This window comes from Lemur catta, chromosome 9 (assembly GCF_020740605.2).
Source record: "Lemur catta isolate mLemCat1 chromosome 9, mLemCat1.pri, whole genome shotgun sequence".
Lineage (NCBI taxonomy): Eukaryota > Metazoa > Chordata > Mammalia > Primates > Lemuridae > Lemur > Lemur catta.
The window spans coordinates 96,177,902-96,196,666 of record NC_059136.1 but is presented as its reverse complement, the minus strand read 5'-3'; the positions used below and the strand labels follow the sequence as shown (position 1 = coordinate 96,196,666).

At 44.4% G+C, this 18,765-nt stretch overlaps 1 protein-coding gene across 2 annotated transcripts in view; it reads right to left on the bottom strand.

Annotated features, from left to right (window-relative positions):
* Positions 1–14,562: 14,562 nt before the first annotated feature.
* ATP6V1H (ATPase H+ transporting V1 subunit H) overlaps positions 14,563–18,765 on the bottom strand; it is a 120,428-nt gene continuing 116,225 nt past the window's right edge. For both annotated transcript variants that reach the window (XM_045561003.1, XM_045561002.1), the window contains one exon: positions 14,563–14,902. In XM_045561003.1, the coding sequence (XP_045416959.1) occupies positions 14,842–14,902 (61 nt within the window). In that variant the 3' untranslated portion in view covers positions 14,563–14,841. The remainder of the gene's footprint in view (positions 14,903–18,765) is intronic.

The window sequence follows — 18,765 nt, the reverse complement described above, 5'->3', positions numbered from 1 at the left end:
GGTAGTCATGAGTTCACTCTAAGTTTCTTCTACTTTAACATACTTGATTTCTAAACTCTGCCTTCACATAGTATGAATTTGTTGATAGCTAAGACTTTGACATGAGTGGTGTCAAGGAAGGAAAGAACTCTGAGCCCATGTGCCACTATTGAAAAGGCTGTAAGGACAATATTTATCTTTTTAATACCCTGTATTCAAAATCCAACTCACCTAGCATTTACTGAGCATCTATTCTATGTCAGACATTTTGTGTCACTACCACCTCAGTCCCCAGAGCAGTCATGAGCAGCTGGCATGATGGCACTGCTCATCAAAGGTGATGCCACAAACCCACCCACTGTAGGTCCGTGGCAGTGCAGAGCTGGCCCCAACAGCTCATTTGAGGGGATTCCCAGGAGTGGAAATGAACTTGTTGAGAGTCATTGGTTGGCTTGAACCAGTCTTCCGTGTGCTCTTCAGCTTGTCCTCTGCCACCGCATACAGGTCAGTCTTCGTCAGGATGGTGCCCGTGACCCTGTCCTCACAGGTTGTATCTTACCTGTGTTCCTGAATCTTCCATAGCCGTAATCACCTGGGAAGCATCTAAAAAAATAAAGCAGATTCCTGGGCCTCAGATCAAATCTGTTAAATCTCAATTTCTAAGGGTGGAATACCTAACCTTAATCTAGATCCACTACTGCAGGAGAAAATGTTGCTATAAAGGACATTAAGTCAACCAAAAAAGTTAGCTATGAACAATAAGTCAGATGAAAGTAAATGCACACTTATTTAGTCGATCACTGTACTGTGGTTATATACGAGAATATTCCTATCCTGACAATAGACGCATTGTAATATTTGGGGCTAAAAGGTCGTGATGTATGCAACTCACATCAAATGGTTCAGGAAAAATGATACATGTTTGTGTGAGGAGAGAGAGTGAGAAAGAGAAAGAGAGAGAGAGAGAGAATGTGAAAACGATAAAGAAAATAGGGTAAAATATGTTTTAAAAGGTGAATCTGTGTATAGTTTCTTTATAATATTTTTTGTTTTTGCAACGTTTTTGTAAACTTGAAATTATTCCCAAAGAAAAATTAAGGGGAAAAATTTTAATTCCATGTTGACTTTTAGCAGTCCTTTGCCTCAGCCAAGCTCCTCACACTGAATAAACCCAGAATCCCTGGGAAATGGTCCGCATCCTGAAGGAATCAAAAGGAACCGCCGGTCCCCGTGCCATGCGCTCGTATAAATAGAACAGTGTGAGGTTACTAAGCAACTCAAGGCACCTTTCGCTGACTCTGTTTAAAGACTAAGTCAGGTTTCTCTTTTTAAAACCTACTTAAATAGAAATCCAACTGTTCGGTGCACTTCTTTTCCCTTATTTTCCAGTCCTCCAAAATCCTTCACTAGGGTTGATATGCAGATACACACCTCATAAAAACCACCAATATTTACCGAGCGACTGCCGTGTGACCATGTCAGGCGCGGGGAACACGCAGCGTCTCCACAGCCAGGGCAGCGCGCGCTCCGGTCGCCTGTCCCCTGGCCTGTCCCCCTGACGCAGCGGCCAGGCCTGGAGGAACAGGGCCACACACACACCGCACACACCGCACCCGAGAGTAAACTTGTGCAAGGCTTGGAGGATTGGACTCCCTTTTCATTTACTAAAGAATCCTAGAAGGACCCTGCGGACTCAGGAAGCAGCCGTGGGCCCGTGCACGGAACATCACAGCCGGAACCAGGGAACTGGCGCCAGGACCACCACGCGCTGCGCATGCGCCAAGTTGCAAGTCCTCCCATCCCATAGTCTCAGGGCACCTTTGTCAACAGCCTGTGAATAGACGTTGTTAAAACACAAGGGGGAACGAAGTCACAAAGCTAATGAGTGGTGGAGCTGGGATTTCAACTTCTAGCTCACCTCGACAGCCATGGCTTTTTTTTTTTATCATATAACAGATTGGAATTTTATTTTGTTTATTTTTTATTGATACATAATAATTATACATATTCATGGATTACATGTTACATCTTGATACAAGCACACAACAAACAATGATCAAATCAGGGTAACTGGGACAAGATTCACCTAAAACATTCATCATTGCTTTATGTTGGGAGCATTTGAAAACTTCTAGCAATTCTGAAATACAATAAACTATTGTCAACTATAGTTGCCCCATTGTACCAGTGAACATCAGAACTTCTTCCTTCTATTTAACAGAATTACCCCTTCACCAACATCTCTTCATTACCCCTTCCCACCACCCTTACCAATCTCTAGTGGCCACCATTCTGTTCACTACTTCCTTGAGATAAATTTTTTTTTAGGTCCCATATATGAGTGTGAAAATGAAATATTTGTCTTTCTGTGCCTGGTTTATTTCACTTAATGTCCTCCAGATCTATCCATGTTTCCACAAATGACAAAATTTCCTTCTTTTTAATGGCTAAATAATATTCCTTTGTGTACATACATCACGTCATTTTTATACATTTATCCCTCAATAAACCCTTAAGCTGATTCCATAATTTAGCCATTGTGAATAATGCTGCAATAAACACTGAAGTGCAAATATCTTCTGGTTACATTTTATGACTTTGCCTCACCCAAGTGAGGTTTAGAGGCATGCCCTTTCCCTCTACAATGCTCACCTGTCTGTGACCCTTAGTTGTGAGTTTGTCCCCTCCAACCCCCTAATCCCTGGAGAATATTACTACCATATGAGCACCATAGTGTTGATCAGTTAGTCCCAATTTGACGGCAAGTATATGTGCAGACTATTCCTCCGATTTTGTGATACTTCACTGCAGATTATGGGCTCAAGCTTAATCCAGGAAAATATAAGTGGTGCTAGATCACTGTCGTTTCTTATAAAGTCATGGCTTAGTTTTGTTTGATTTTTATTTTAAGAGTTACCCCAAATATTTCACCATGAATATTTAACTTATAAAACTCGAAAGGTAAGCAACATCTTCTTCCCCAACCAAGCAAAGCAACCACCTTGGAGCACAAACTCAGATCACAATCCTCAAAAATCACATTCTATTACTATCCGAAATTTTTGTTCTGTTTTGTTTTTATTTTAATCTCCCCAAATCGGCATCATTTGATTATTTTTATTCTGTCAAGCTTTATTTCTGGACTCTCTTCTGTCCCACTGGTTTGTATATTGATTCTTACGCCAGTACCACACTGACATGAGTACCATCTTTAAAGTAGATATTGTTTCCTCCTCTGTAAAGCGAGACTAGTGCCGCACGGCATTCCCCGGGGTACAGACAGGCCAGTCCAAGTGGAGTGCCTGTCACCGTGCCAAGCACAGGAGAGTCCCATGCATTTTTGTTGCTGTGTTTGTTATTTCGGTGAATTTAGCAAGATTAAATAACATTTTCATAATCTCTAGCCGTCAAGAGTAGGGCCAGGATAGACCCAGAGGAGCCCTCCGCAACAGCCAGGCAGCAAATATCTGGCAAACTCTGCTTTGTGCAGCTGTTAGCTGGGATTTAGGTACATTTTGGTGAATAAAACAGACATGTCTCCAGTCACATGATGCTTACAATCTGGTGTGGAGAACATCAAATAGGTTTATAGATAAAATAAAAGTGTCATTGGTTTGACTAATGAATCCTATTAAAATACGTAAAATGATACTATTTTTCCAGAAAGTATTCATTTGCTCCATAAATTTCCCCTTTCTCTCAAGTGAGCGCCCTTAATGAGATTTCAGTCTGATTCCATACTTTTCAGCCACTTTTAATTATTAGAACAGCCTGGTCATGTCAATCTCATAGTCAAATAACATTACTCTCTTTTTGGCACAAAGTTTCAGTTGGAAGAAATAAGATTGATCTGGGGTACAGCATGGTGATAATTATGTATCATTAATAATAATGTATCATGTATTTCAAAATTGCTCAAAAGAGTAGATTTTAAACATTCTCACCACAAAGAAAATAAGCCGGTGAGGTGATGGACATGCTAATTAACCTGATTTAATCTGTGCAGTGCATACATATTTCAAAACAATACATCATTTCCCATAAATATATACAATTATCATTTTTCAATTACAAATAATAATGAATTTTTAGAAATTATTCCCCCTTCTCCGCAGCACTCCTGCCAGCTGGAGGGCGCCGTGGCTGGAGGGGGGACGCGCAGAGAGGGTCTCCTGCCTTTCGCCCACCACCGCCTTCCACCTGGGGCCCCTTCGCCATGGGGAAGAGGAGGAAGAAGAAAAATGTTTCCCTGTGTGAGTCTGCTCCTGTTGCGTTTGCTGAGCTGGTTGCCAACGTCAATGCACTGTATAAGCAAGACCACGGGGAGAGCGAGGCTGCGGCTGTGTCTTCATTGATTATAAATGACAGAAATCAGTTCCTTGCCTTTTGGGGGGTTCTTAACTTTGCATGTATCATTTCTCCTCCCTGCCCCCCAAGGGGCTTGTAGCTTGCTTACGAGGAATGGTTGTGCTTTCTGGATGTCCTTATACGCCACTTGGTCTTTGACACAGCGAGGGGGGAGGGTTTCTGACTCTGGGGCCCCATTTCAGGAAGCCACGACTGACACTGGACCCGTCCTCACATGTCAAAGCACAGGATGGAGAAAGGACCCTGGTGGTCATCGGCCCACAAACCCCAGGCCCGCTGTACTCCCGGGTGGCTGGCGCAGGGCAGCCTCAGACTCAGCGCGGTGGTCTGAGCTCAGCCTCCCTGGTGCTTGCAAGTGCCACCTGCTACTCAGGAAAGTCGTCTTCTACAGCCTCTCCCTGCCCCTTATCCACGGGGAAATGAAGTGAGTTTTTTAGGAAAAAGCTATGTACGCCCCTGGTATTTGGGGGGCTGAGCAGGCAGAGTTTAGGTTCGCAGGTCATGGGAAGTACGATCCCCCCGTCCTCTTTGGGTTTTCCTGTCCAGCCTTGGCATGGCGCTGAGCATGTCATCAATATTCAGTCCTTGATAATCATTTATATTTAGCGGTAACTTGGCAGGAAAAAACAAGATAGGCAAGAGTTTAGGAGAGTCACTTCTTACTTTCAAAATGTAAATACACCGATAAAAATTGCATGGTAACTGCATAATTTTAATATGTAGAGTCACTCAGACATTTTCTGACAATTTTTATTAAAATGGTATTGTTAAATATAAAATAGGATTTTTAATATATAAATATGGCCCTAACATTTATATGTAATTGTAAGAGCGTGATTTTTTTTTTTTTTTTTGAGACAGAGTGTCACTTTGTTGCCCGGGCTAGAGTGAGTGCCGTGGCATCAGCCTAGCTCACAGCAACCTCAGACTCCTGGGCTTAAGCGATCCTACTGCCTCAGCCTCCCTAGTAGCTGGGACTACAGGCATGAGCCACCATGCCCGGCTAATTTTTTTGTATATATATATTTTTTAGTTGGCCAGATAATTTCTTTCTATTTTTAGTAGAGACGGGGTCTCACTCTTGCTCAGGCTGGTCTCGAACTCCTGACCTCGAGCGATCCACCCACCTCGGCCTCCCAGAGCTAGGATTACAGGCGTGAGCCACCGCGCCCGGCCGAGCGTGATTTTTAAAGGACTTTGTTATTCATAGCCTTAGGAGAAAGCCCACAGCCCCTGAAAGAGGACAGACCTCGACATCACCTCTGTCGGGGTCCCCCTCCCCGTGCTTGGGCGCACAGTGGCACAGGACAAATGTTTCAGGACAGGATCCAGGGCAGTAAGGGATCATTCTAGAGGAAACCCATCAAAGTCTACCTACCAAGGCCATCTGTGTCCCTTTTGCATATAAAGATGCTAAGAGCCCGAGTGCAGTGAAATGCCTTAATGTCTCTGGATTATATCCCCCTGGTTTGAAATGTGCCCGAGTTCCGTCCCCAAAGCTGGGAATAGATTTCCCTCAGTATAAGTGCACTGTGTAGAAGACTTTGATGGTTTACACTAGTGCCTAAAAAGGCAAAGCCTGCAGCCCAGGGACCACACAGCCGCGCCGCCTGGCAGCAGGGCTCAGGAAGCGCCCTTCTCTGGTGCCACCTGTTGTTGACAGGCAGATGAGGACCAGGAAGGGCAGGGCACGGCCTGCAGCGCCAGTGTCTCAGGAGAAGACTGAGCGTCCCAGAGGCCAGGCTTGGGACGACTGCAGTCGTCAGCGTGAGCTTGGTGTGCGGCTGCTCCATGTCCATTTTAGAGTCACCCTTCCCAGAGCCTCTTCTCGCAAGGTGACCACCTGGCTTTCTTAACCGCTGGGTCCCCTGACAAGCGTCCTGTTAGAGAAGCTGACGCTGGACGGTGCTTTAGGAAAGCCCCAAGCACCAGGCTGACGGGTTCTGGACCCAGATGGGCAGACGCACACGGGAAATCCCACGGGACTGCTCACCGAGATAAGCACAGCACACACTGAATAAACACTAATACAAAGTGACCGTTATAAATGTCACTCCAGAGTAACGATTTCTTCTGACTTACTGACCTTGCTGGGGAAGGACTGTTCACTTTCAGCAGGGATTGTTTGGGCGACTTGTTCTTATACTGGCAATAGTGTAAATTAAAATCCAGGCCTATAAGCAGAGCTCTGACAAGGGCCCTGGCTCCTCGCAATCCACCAAGGTCTCTGGGAGGTCGCCCTCTGCAACATCCCACGACCGGAGGTCCCGCTTCCTGCGGTGGGTACAGTGCCCGCTCGATCCCCACCTGTTCCCTCACCGTGTCTTTGCCAGTGGAACCTGCTATGTTCAGGGACCTCCCCTGCTCTACGCTCCTCAGGGGAAGGTCGTGCTATGGCCAGATCCCACGCAAGGAAGGGCACCCCCTTTAACCTCACGGCCCTGCGTTGACTATGCACTGCTTCCGGCCAGTGAGAAGCGACAGGACGTCTGTAGGGACTTGCAGACAAAGAAAGGGACACGTGGAGAGAGGCTGGTGTGAAGCCCGGTGTGCAGGCTGGAGAGGGGTCTGCCCACAGCACAGACGCCCAGGGAGGAGAGCTGAGAGCCCAGAGAGCAGGACGCCCCGGGTGGTGGCCATTCACGGCAAATTTTCTACTGCTTGCAGCCAAAAGCACCTTAAAGGACACATCTATGTAAGACTTAGAGGATTAGCTCTCATTACTCAACAGTACTTTGCAGACCAAAGTTGTTAAAACAAACCGAAAATTCTGATTCTGTTCGCTATGGCCTTACAATGGACTGCACAGTAAAAAGTGTAATGAACCATGGAAATGAGGTTCTAACTGAAATGTTTGGGTTCTTTCAATCTATTTCCAAGTTCTAAACCTGGTCATGGTCTGGTTAACATTGTCATCACCCACTTGGATGAAGACATAAAAGTTATAGTTATTAGATGTGCAAGTGGCCAAAACTGAGAGGCATTGCTAATAATCACAGATCAAGGATTTGAAAATATAAACGGAATCTATTTGTATATTAAAAGAATAATTCACCAGGAGCAAATGTGCTTTATTCCAGAACCACAGAGGTCTCTTACTATTAGGAAATCCACAGATTAATTTGGAGTCACCTTAGGAGATCACATCAACAGGTGAAATGGGAATCTCTATGGGATCATTTCATTAGATGCCACAAGGGCAGGGACACAATTCAACATCCATCGCTGATGAGGAGAAAAGTCAGAGTCGACCAGGCGCAGGAGTCTCCCTCCTTCACACGATGCACACGCCAGACCGACAGCTGTGTCTCGCGTGAGAGGGAAACACCAGGGGCTTCGCTTCTAAAATGAAGACCCACGAGATGCCCTAGTAGTAACATCACCCTGTGGGTCCAGAACAGTACAATAACTAACAAAGCACATTTCGAGTGCTTATTATTTATGTACAACGTCTTCTTCACAACTCTATGAAGTAGACACTATCTTTTTTCTATTTTAGACAATGAAGCTAAAGCCTAAAGAAATTTGAAATCTAATGGACAGTATGAGGCAGAGCTTATTTAACTAGATCTCTCTGTTACAGACATCAAACAGAAAGGACCTGCATACCTATTGAAAAGAAGGAAAAAAACTGTCATTGTTTATAGGATATGTGACTATATACCCAGAAAAAAAAAAAAAGACTGAAAAACATAAAGTTAATAACAATATGGTAAAAAGACTAGATATAGGATATCTATTAATATTATATTTACATATGTTTATAATGTTCCTACATGCTAGCAGTGCAAATGTAATAGGAAATGCTTTTCACTACAACAAAAATTTAAAAATAGGTAAAAATAATTTTAACAAGACTTTACAGAATCTATATGCTGAAACTCCAATAAATTCAGACACATTGACTAAATGGAGAGAGATTCCATTTTTTTTGGATAGGAAAAGTCAGTGCTATAAAAGTCTTCCCAAATTAAAGTATGGGTTGAAATAAATCATATCAAAATCTCAATCTTTTGAAATCTGAAAAAAATGATTTGAATCTCACCTAGAAAAATAAACTGGCAATAAAATAAATACTCTAAAAAGTATTTGGGGGGGGAAGTTATCGGAGAGGCACCTACCAGATATCACAGTGTCTCATAAAATGTCAATAGTCAAGCCAGCATGAGCTCACGTAGAGGCCTAAGGGAGCTCTTTGTACTCTTGCTACTTTCCTGTGTGTGTTAAATGCCATCAAAGTGAGGAATGATACTGTACCACAATAAGCTTGGCTGCCCACGGCACCTGAGTCTACTGCAGACACTGCCTGGCCAGGTCTGAATGGATCCCAGTTGCAGTCCCTGGAAGGGCTTCCACAGGGGCCCGGTCACCTCTGTGCAGCGCGGCCGGCACTTGGAGGCCAGGCGGCTGTGTTGCCGTGGGGCGGGGAGGGTTCCTGGGGAGAGGGACCTGGAAGTCATTGCCACCACGTACTCGAGGCAGGGCAGGCTGAGCCTTCGCTGGGATAAAGCACTGTGTTCAGGAGTTAGCTCAGAAATTCCACTTTCTCATCAACCTAAGAAGGATGGAGGCAAAAAGTCCATCTTCACAATCACTGGAACATCTCTGAAGCACGTAAGTCTCTGTAGCAATTAGAACTGCGATGAAATGACATGAGAATGAGTGGATGGACAGATGGATGGACATACAGACAAAAAGATGGATTGACAAGGGAACAAGCCAATCTTGATGGCCAGAAAGGAGTGTGAACTCTTCCTACTCTGACCCTGTATAGTTCACTCTCCTTCAAAACCAGCCTGTGCCTTCCATTTGCAAGTGACAAAGCTCTGTTTTGGCCCAGACAAGCCTGTCCCATCTTCCATCGTGTACACTTGACTGCGGCACCTTCTTTCCTGCCCGACGTGGACTGGGTCCACACAAAGGCACTGCGTGTCTTTCGCCGTGTGTTCCAGGCTCCCTCAGGTTAGCCCGGGCAGTGGGAACACGTGAGGCACCGCGGGAGCCAGGAAGGCAGGAGACCACCTCCGCGGGAGCCAGCCAGCGCTCCGAGGGCCCCGCAGAGCAGCCCCTGTCCTCAGGGACACGTCTGCTGGCCACAGGCGGTGACCCAGCCTCCCCACCTCCCTGCTGTCCCCGTCCAGCAGCCACCCAACTCACCTGTCTGCTTACGGTGTTTATTGCCTCTTCGTCTCCCAACATGCCCCTGCCGGCGGCGTCAACCTCACTGCCTGTTCCTTTCATCTCGGCCTCAGCTGTCAGTACCTCCAAGGAGACGTCTGGGTCAGGCCCGTGTCTGTCCACCTCCTGTTCGCTGCTTGTGGGTCAGGCCCGACCTGAAGCCCGCCAGCAGAGCCAGCACAGGGTCACAGAGCAACCGAGGCAACACCGCTACGCACGGCCAGCCAAGGTCGCTCCTTCCAGGACAAGGAAGGGCACGGCTGCTCCCGCCGGAGGTCAGGCCCTCCTAGGGCCTCAGACAGTCCAACCCATACACATGTCATGTGACAAACCTCACTTGTGCAGTCACTTCTGCAAAGAGGTCAGGAGGAGGGCCACTGCTATCAACCAAGTAGAGGCAGGATATTCACGGTATTAACTCCATGTGATGGTTACAATCTGTTTTCACTCCCTTACACGCGCTAATTCTAATTCTCACAGCTGCAGGCGGCTTAGCACTGCTGGAAAGGATGGCCTCACAACCCTTCCAACTCGGATCCACACGCTCTGGTGCATCGCCCTCTCTTTCCCGCCAATTTAATCTGCTTATTCTACTATGGACCCCACATGTCAACAATGATTAAAAATACCACCTTTGGGACTTTGGCTTAAACATGATGAACTTAACACACACATTTCTTTCTGCTTCCTCTGCAACCCCACTTGAAAGTCTAGAAAGGATAAAAAAAAAAAAAGGAACAAACAAACAAACAAAAAACAAAAGAAACAAGCCCACAAGAACAAAACGAGATGATAGCAAATGCCGTCAGGAAAACTGTGAAAGTGGAGAGTCTGTGAACAAACGAGAACTGACTATGGTTTCCGCGTTTCCACTCTCTTAGCAGCCTGTGAAGTGGGGGGCTGGGTGGAGGACGGTGACAGAAACAAGCCACTTAGCGCTAAGACCTCCTCGCCCCAAATCCTGGGACCTGGAGGCAGTGGGCTTCCGGACGTGGCCACGCTGAAGCAGCTCGAGTTCTGCAGCAGAAGGTGGGAGTTCCAGACCCCCGCCTGTTACTGCGATTACTGTTGGGTGTAAATCTTCTCTCCGGCTACTTATTTTCTAGGTCTCCCCTCTCTTCTGTCTTCTTCTCCTGCACTCTTTTGGGCTAATCAAGTATTTTCCCATATGCCACTTTATCTCCACTGATGGCTCTTTAGCTATGCCTCGTAACTTCAGTTTGTTTATTGTTTTGGTGGTTGTTCTAGGGAATTAAATATGCATTCTTAACTCACCACAGTCTACTTTATGTTAACTTTATACCACTTCAAATCTAATGTCAGAAGCTGACAAGAGCACAAGTCCATTTCCTCCCTGTGCAACCTTTGAGCTACTGTTTCAGATATTAAAACATCTTATTTCTACACGTGTTACAAACATTGTGGTGTTCTTTAATCTATAGATTGATTCTTTTACCCAAGTTCCCTGATATTTTCTTTCTTCCTTTGAGAAGGGAAAAAAGACAAAGGCATAGATAGTCACTGGATGGCAAAGCATCTCAGACCAGGATTCCTTTATCACAGAAGTGTTTCTTCTACTTCTACCTTACTTTTGGAGAGTAATCAACGCTCTTTCTCTTTTAAGAATTAAAAGAGAATGTGAACTTGATGTCAGATTTGCATACAATGTTGAAAGAGTTTAAAATTATTCATAGTTCATTCTTCTTCCCAACTGACTTTCTCATTGGAAACTTATTCAGAAAGTTAAAGAACCAGAACAGAACATTTTGTACAGCAAAACAAGAGAGAAATTTCTAACTAAAAAGAGATTTCATTACAAGGTTCACATTTGGGAAGTAACTTTGCCAACTACCAACTTCGAGTGGCTTTGAAATGTAGTCTAAAATATTCTGTTTTCAAAGGGAAAAAATGAGAACACAGAATTCTTACGTACTTTTCAGATAAATCAAAAGAATCCCAACTTGGATCTGTGCTTTCCAAGACTTGACAGCTAGAGTTTACATAGTTAAGTAAATTTTAATTATATGAAAAGTAACCCCATTTACTCTGATGTGGCTAAATAGAAGGAAAGGGGAAAATATTTTTAACTGGAACTATTCTGTAAATCTGACATTTGTGGCTAGCCAGGTACAATGTGTGAGAACAAGCTTCATCTGCCAATGGGAAGGCCATTTGCATGCACCTTTTAAAATATTATACTCAATAAGACCCAAAGAGGCCGGGCGCGGTGGCTCACGCCTGTAATCCTAGCCCTCTGGGAGGCCGAGGCGGGTGGATCACTCGAGGTCAGGAGTTCGAGACCAGCCTGAGCAAGACCCCGTCTCTACCAAAAAAAAAAAAATGGAAAGAAATTATCTGGCCAATTAAAAATATATATAGAAAAAATTAGCCGGGCATGGTGGCGCATGCCTGTACTCCCAGCTACTCGGGAGGCTGAGGCAGTAGGATCGCTTAAGCCCAGGAGTCTGAGGTTGCTGTGAGCTAGGCTGATGCCACGGCACTCACTCTAGCCCGGGCAACAAAGTGAGACTCTGTCTCAAAAAAAAAAACCAAAAAATAAGACCCAAAGAAAGATTTCCAAGAAAGCAAGATAGATTTCATTCTGTATTTAATGTGAAAGTTTATGTGCCCCTCAAAATCTGAAAATTGGAAGTTTTCTTTTTGTAAAATTACTAGTATACTTGCTCAGGTTGGATATTTTAGAAATTGGTTTATATAGCTGGGTTTTGTGTTAAACTTTGTAGAACCTATTATGCCCTCAACAAAAAATCCATTAAAACAATACCTCAACTCTACACTAAGTTTTTTCCTAATATGTTTCAACTTGTAGTGAAATTATTTCTGACAAATTGAGAACAGACCGACGATGGTCAATGAGACACAAAAGGATTTTAAGATAGAAAGGAGAGAAATCGCCTCCTAGTGGAGGAGGCGGACACCTTAACTCAGGGTTGTATGTATCACGGAGATGAGTGACAGCCAAGGACTGGGAAAGCCCCCTCAGACACTGGGCAGCAAAAAAGAGAAACTTAGGTAATGGATTAGAACCAAGTTAAAGAGCATGTATTTTAAAAACTCATAACAAAAAAAAAGTGTGACCACAAAAACAAATGTACCCCATCAGCGGCTGAATTGTCACACTCAGGGCCTGAGATTCCCAGTTTCAAGTTTTGTGGTTTAGCCCACGTGGCAGCCTCACACATTCAACCACAGTGTCACCCTCAGTTCTCTGAAAGACACCAGGGTTTTAGCCTATCAATCTCAGCTGGCCTGAAATGCTAGGTGCCAGTCCTCTTGGTAAGATGAATACCTATGAAACCAAGGAAGATGTAAAAATAAGTACAGAGAAAATGCAATTAGTCAACCCTATAATACTGATGAAAATGTGTAACGACACATTTTATAATAATTGGGTTCTTTGTTTAGGCTGTTTTTGAAGACGCTTAAAAATGCTTAACATAATTTGTTCTACTACCCATACGCCTGATTCAATTTGTGAGCATTTTCTAAGATTTGGTCTGTCAGATTGGTAAGTCTACTTAGGTGTTCGAAATTTAACTGTAGGTGGTATTATAGTTTGAGGAGGATTTAATCATTGAACATTAATCAAAACATTAAGCAAAGAAAAAATAAAAGTGATTATTTTCATAATTGTTTTAAGTTCTATAAGCTGAGTGTAAAGGTTTAGGGGAAAAGCTGCCTAGAGATAGTTAATTTTAATATATGGGGCAATAATCACAGCATGATGACATTGGACAATTGCCTCCCATGCACGAAAGCACTTCTTGGGAGTTACAGCACTAATGATTTCCACCAGACTGACTGTCACTGGTTTCTACTTTAGAACTGCAGAGCTGTGGAAAATGAAACTAAAATCAGAACCTGCAACATCAAATGATCAATGTGCTCCTATGAAACTCAGAAGATTGCCATGTCTCTGGTTACCAGAACTTCTGGAAACTGAGTATCTTAAAAGCCCAATAACTTTACAGGCCATTACTACATTAACATGAAAACTGATCTTTTGCTAATGGAGAATATTCAAATTACCATCAGAAAAGCTCTGTCTAGTGATTTTCCATGTTTCTGGAAAGTAAATTACATGTCTAAGCAATTTAAAAAATTTTAAAATTTTAGTCAAAAAAATATTGGTTTGATCAGACTACCTGTATTCTGGCAAATGTGATATCCTTTAAGGAAAATCACTGCATCACATGAACCCACTAACAAATCATCAATCATTTTAACTAACTTTTCCCACAGGATTTGTACCTTAAAAATGAAACAGTCTTTGATTCTTAAACAGGAGATGAATCCTGAGTGTCTTTCTACAGGAGAAAAAAAAAAAAAAAACTACCAGAATAAACTGTTTATTAGCCTTAGCACAGCAGTCCCCAACCTTTTTGGCACCAGGGACTGGTTTCATGGAAGACAACTTTTCCACAGATGGGGGAAAAGAAGGGCCTCTGCAGCCCGGTCCGCAGCCTGGGGGCTGGGGACCACAGCCTTAGCACATTTACTCAACAGACTTAGGACTAAAAGATGAAAATGAATGAAAAATGATACTCACAGAGATCAGGTGATGAGGTTAAAAAACAAAAGGCTCAGTTTTGGGGGTGGGGGCCTGCATGCCATGTGTGCCCAGCGAAAGGGCCATGGTTCTAGAAATAAAGGGGAGGGGGAAAATAAAAATCTATTGGCAATATTTAAACCAAAAAATATTAAAACAAAACAAACTTGAGGTACTACAAACCAAGGATAAAAGTACTGAAAATAAACTAACCTAATGCTAAAACTTTCCAGTGAACTTTGAACTGTAGCATATTAAAAATTAATTTAAGATTTTAGAGTTCTCTAAATACAGCTAGCTCTAAGTAATGGCTGCAGTGTGTGTGCGGATAGATGATAGAGATATACAGATAGATGAATAAATGGACGATAGATAGATGGTGATAGATAATTCCAAAACATTTATTTGCTATTCACTAAAGGACAACAGCTGACTTGTTCAAGGTCCAAGAAAAGAGACAGAACACGTTTGGAGTGAGAATCCTTTAATAACTATATTCATTTCCAGAGAACAATAAATACAGAAATTGCAAGCAGTATATGTAACAGTAATATTTGCCTTGGATACACCTGCTTTTTTATACAACTTAACAAGCAAACACTATTTTCAGAAATTAATATCTGGAAAAGCTACATAACAGAAGGAAATTACAAGTAAAATGAAAAGTATTTACTCTTGGCCCTAAACACAGAGGCTGCCCCCCCGCCCAGGTCCCTCTGCGGCGGAAGGGGAGGCCGGAGAGGCGCTCAGCTGCGGGCGGCTGCGGTCTGGGGCTGCTCGGACTGCAGCTGCTTGCCCAGGTACTCCCTGAAACACAGGAATGACGTGCAGAATTCAAATGCCAAGAGCCGATGGCACAGTCAAGACACGATATACCCTGTCATATATACTTACTTTAACATCTCAAAATTATTAATAAAATGGCCCTAGAAAACTAAGCCTTTCCACGTTTCAAATGTACCTGTACTGTCTGAATTCCTCTCCATGTATCACACAAAAGCAAGTCATCGCACACATAAACTAGTACTTCTTGTACCAGTACTTGTACTAATAACCTGTGGTTACTACAATTACTCAAATGGGTGATTACAAGGAAACGTAGTTACTTCTCGGAGAAAGTCTACTTTCCTGTTCAGATAAAGGTCTTGTGTATTCCTGCTGCCACCCCTGCAATCTAAGTTTAAAAATCAACTTCATTATGATTCCAAGTGGCCTCACACATGAAAAATAAATTTCCTGCTGTTGGAGAACACCCGCATCTATGCCCTGGGGTGAACACAGGAGCAGGTGAAAATACATCACCGAAAGTAGCATCACGAATCGCACCACCAGCAGGAGATTCCCCACGGAGCGCTCCCTCCGCCCGGGCACGGTCTCAGGCCCTCCCAAGACGGTCGTGCCAGATCCCCAGAGCAGCCCCACACCGGGCAGCAGCTCACTCCACAGAGGGGCAACTGCGAACTGGAGCAGTCGTCTCCAACCTTTCAGATCATGCTCCCCTTCAGCAATCAACTGAGCACGCACCCACAACACGCTTACGCTTAGCTCTCAATTACACACAGGTGCCACTGCTAATTCCAGGACAGAAAATAATCTTCCCCTTATTTTCCTGCAAAGGAGTTACCCTAACTTTTATTTTAGAACTAATAAGGACAGAAAAAAGAGATTTTTTTTAAGAGAATATTTAAAAGATTATCTCCTATAAAAAGAAACAAGCATGAATTTTGAAATAGAGACACAGGTTTACATTCCAGCTCTATCACATCACGAATGTGCTGGCCCTGGTGGTTCACAGTGTTCTTCCTGCGAGGGCTCAAGAGGTGCCAAGTGTGAAAGCGCCTGGCCAGGTGGCGAGTGGCAGGCCCACGGGCAGTGCCACCCCCGTCACCTATCCAGGCCCATGGGCAGTGCCACCCCCATCACCCTATCCAGGCCCACGGGCAGTGCTACACCCACATCCTATCCAGGCCCACGGACACTGCCACCCCCATCACCTATCCAGGCCCACGGACACTGCCACCCCCATCACCTATCCAGGCCCACGGGCAGTGCCATCCCCATCACCTATCCAAACACACGGGCAGTGCCACCCCCTGCCTACCCAGGAACACCAGCAGCACCACCCCCCACCATCCAGGCACACTGGCAGTGCCACCCCCCATGTCCTATCCAGGCCCACGGGCAGTGCCACACCCCACCTCACCCTCCCACCCCCACCAGCTGTTTGAGCACCCCCAGGGCCCCCAGCATCCACAGGCAACTGTGATTCTGCCTTTCTCCAGGGAGGTCCAGAAGAAGGGGAGAGACGTCCCACACATTCCATCTGCCCCGCTCTCCCCTCTGCTGTCACAGCCTGGACCAAAGCAGCAAGGACTGAGAAGAGCAGGCAGCAGCCCTGGGCATCGGAGAGAGGAGGAGGAATCTGGGAAGGAGCCCTATGGGAGGTGGCAGGGACCCCTCCTGAGGCTGAAGAAAGTGAACCACACTTTCAAACACAGTGAGGCTGCCTGAAACTTCCTATGACATGAAAATGGTTTATGGTCTTTTTCACCTTTATAGTAAAGTTCTTATGACTGATTCATTAATTCTGGGTGTCACATTAAAGTGTATAATATTCTTGTGTTATTAAGAACCACCCTGACATAGTTTAGACAATGGGGATCTTATGTCCAATCAGGAGTAAGTAAATAGTCATGTCCATTTTGTACAGAGGCCAGAAGGGAAGCCATCCTATACATTTTATCAGACAGAGAAAAACAGCAGTTTATGGTCACTATTAATGCTACACTCTGGGAAGGCCTGCAACCTGGGAGTATTTGTCACTGCACAGGTCTGTTTTGTTTTGCTTTGTTTTGTTGGCAGGGGGAAGAAGGATTATAATATTTATTGCAAAATTTCCAGGTCTTATTTCCAGATCTTACATTTTTCCTACACATACTTAACAAATTAAACCTGAAATTAGAAATGCTTCATTTCAAGGGGTGTTCAAATATTCCAATTTTGAATGTTAGATTGTTTAGTGCGATTCCTTAGAAAACATTTTCAAGTATACTCGAAGATGCTGTGGCACCCTTTGATTACAATAAGCCATGGTTCTTTCAATAAAGGAAGGACCAATATCAAGGACCATGTTCTAAATATAAGTTTCCAAAGACAGCTAGCAAGAGCGCAAGGCAAAGCCTCCAGGATATGTTACGGGCAACATCCTCTTCTACACTCTTGGTTTTCCATACCTGCAAGGTGGCCCAGAGGCACCCACTTCCTCTTCATGACCTGAGTGCCCGAGTGTAGGGAAACCAGCACCTCTTTTCCTCTGTCTGCTAATGGGGGTTTGTGCGATTTAGAATTTGGGGGAAGGACATGGACTTACATAGATGTAAAGGTTCCAACTAAGAACCTGCACATCAAGGGCCCTGGATGAAACTCTGTGAGCCCAACTTGAGGTATTTGTCATAAAATGCCAAAAGCCCACCAAGAGAAGAACTTCCAGTGGACCCACTGGAAGAAGAATCAAATCTCCTCCTCAGGCTTTCTTGAAATTGCTGTGTTTGTTATGGCACGTGGGTCGTTAAAATGTCAGAGGGAACCAAACTGTGGCTCAACTGAGAACGACACTGTACTATAATAGAAAAGGACCTAACCTACGCAAGCTCTGGGGAAAATCTACTTCTTTGAACTGAGCCTGTGAAATACTATAGTTTACTCCCCTGGTGCTGAATGGCAACAGGCTGTAAAACGAAAACACTCCCAAGACTGGGGGACCCAAGCTGGCCTCTGACTCCCCTGCGATTCCAGGCCTGGGGGCCCTGGCACCAAGAGCCTGGGGCTGGGAACACAAGACGGCTGCCCACGCAGCACTTGGGCACAGGCGCACCCACACACGATCCTCTTTCACCTCAGAGCACTCCCGTGGGGTGGGTGCCACCTTCTCCAGGTTACAGGAGAGGGAACAGGGTGCAGAAAACGTCAATAACTTGCCCAAGGGCCTGGCCAGGGCTCTGATCCTATTGTCCTTCTCCTGAGGGGCTGCCCGGCCTGAAGAAGGGCCTGGGAAGGTACAGAAAGTAGACGCTTCCTATTTTTATAGATTAGAAAACAATGAGAAGGTGTGAGTAATTTCTTCAGGTTAAAGTTACATTTCTGTCTGGCCAAAGAAAAAACTATATGGATACTATCTCGGGGGAATACAATGTATCCAGAACACAGGATGCAAGAAGAGATCTTTTACATGAATTAATCCAAGTATTGAGTCAATTAATCTTTCTCTCTATACACGAAGATCAATACAACAATAAAAATTCAACTTGAAATGTAATATTTTTCTTCTCTTTACTTCACCCATGTCTGAAACTGCTGGGATCTTGGGATCCCAACATCTCTGAAACCGAAAACAAGAGCAGTCTGAAAACATACTCCCCTTTTAAAAAAAATCCAAGTACAAAACAGCTCACAAAAGAGATCACACCGTATACTGCAAAAGAGTACATATCTGACTAAGAAATACTGAAAAACTGCTTTCCGGTTCCTATGAAGCACCACTGAAATGGCTAAGATTTGACAGGCAGTGTCTGAAGGTGACGTTAACAATCAAGGATCCATGCTGTCAGAAGGGAGGGCACCAGGGGCATTTACTTGCTATATTAACTCTTAAAGCAACAGAAAGACCCTTG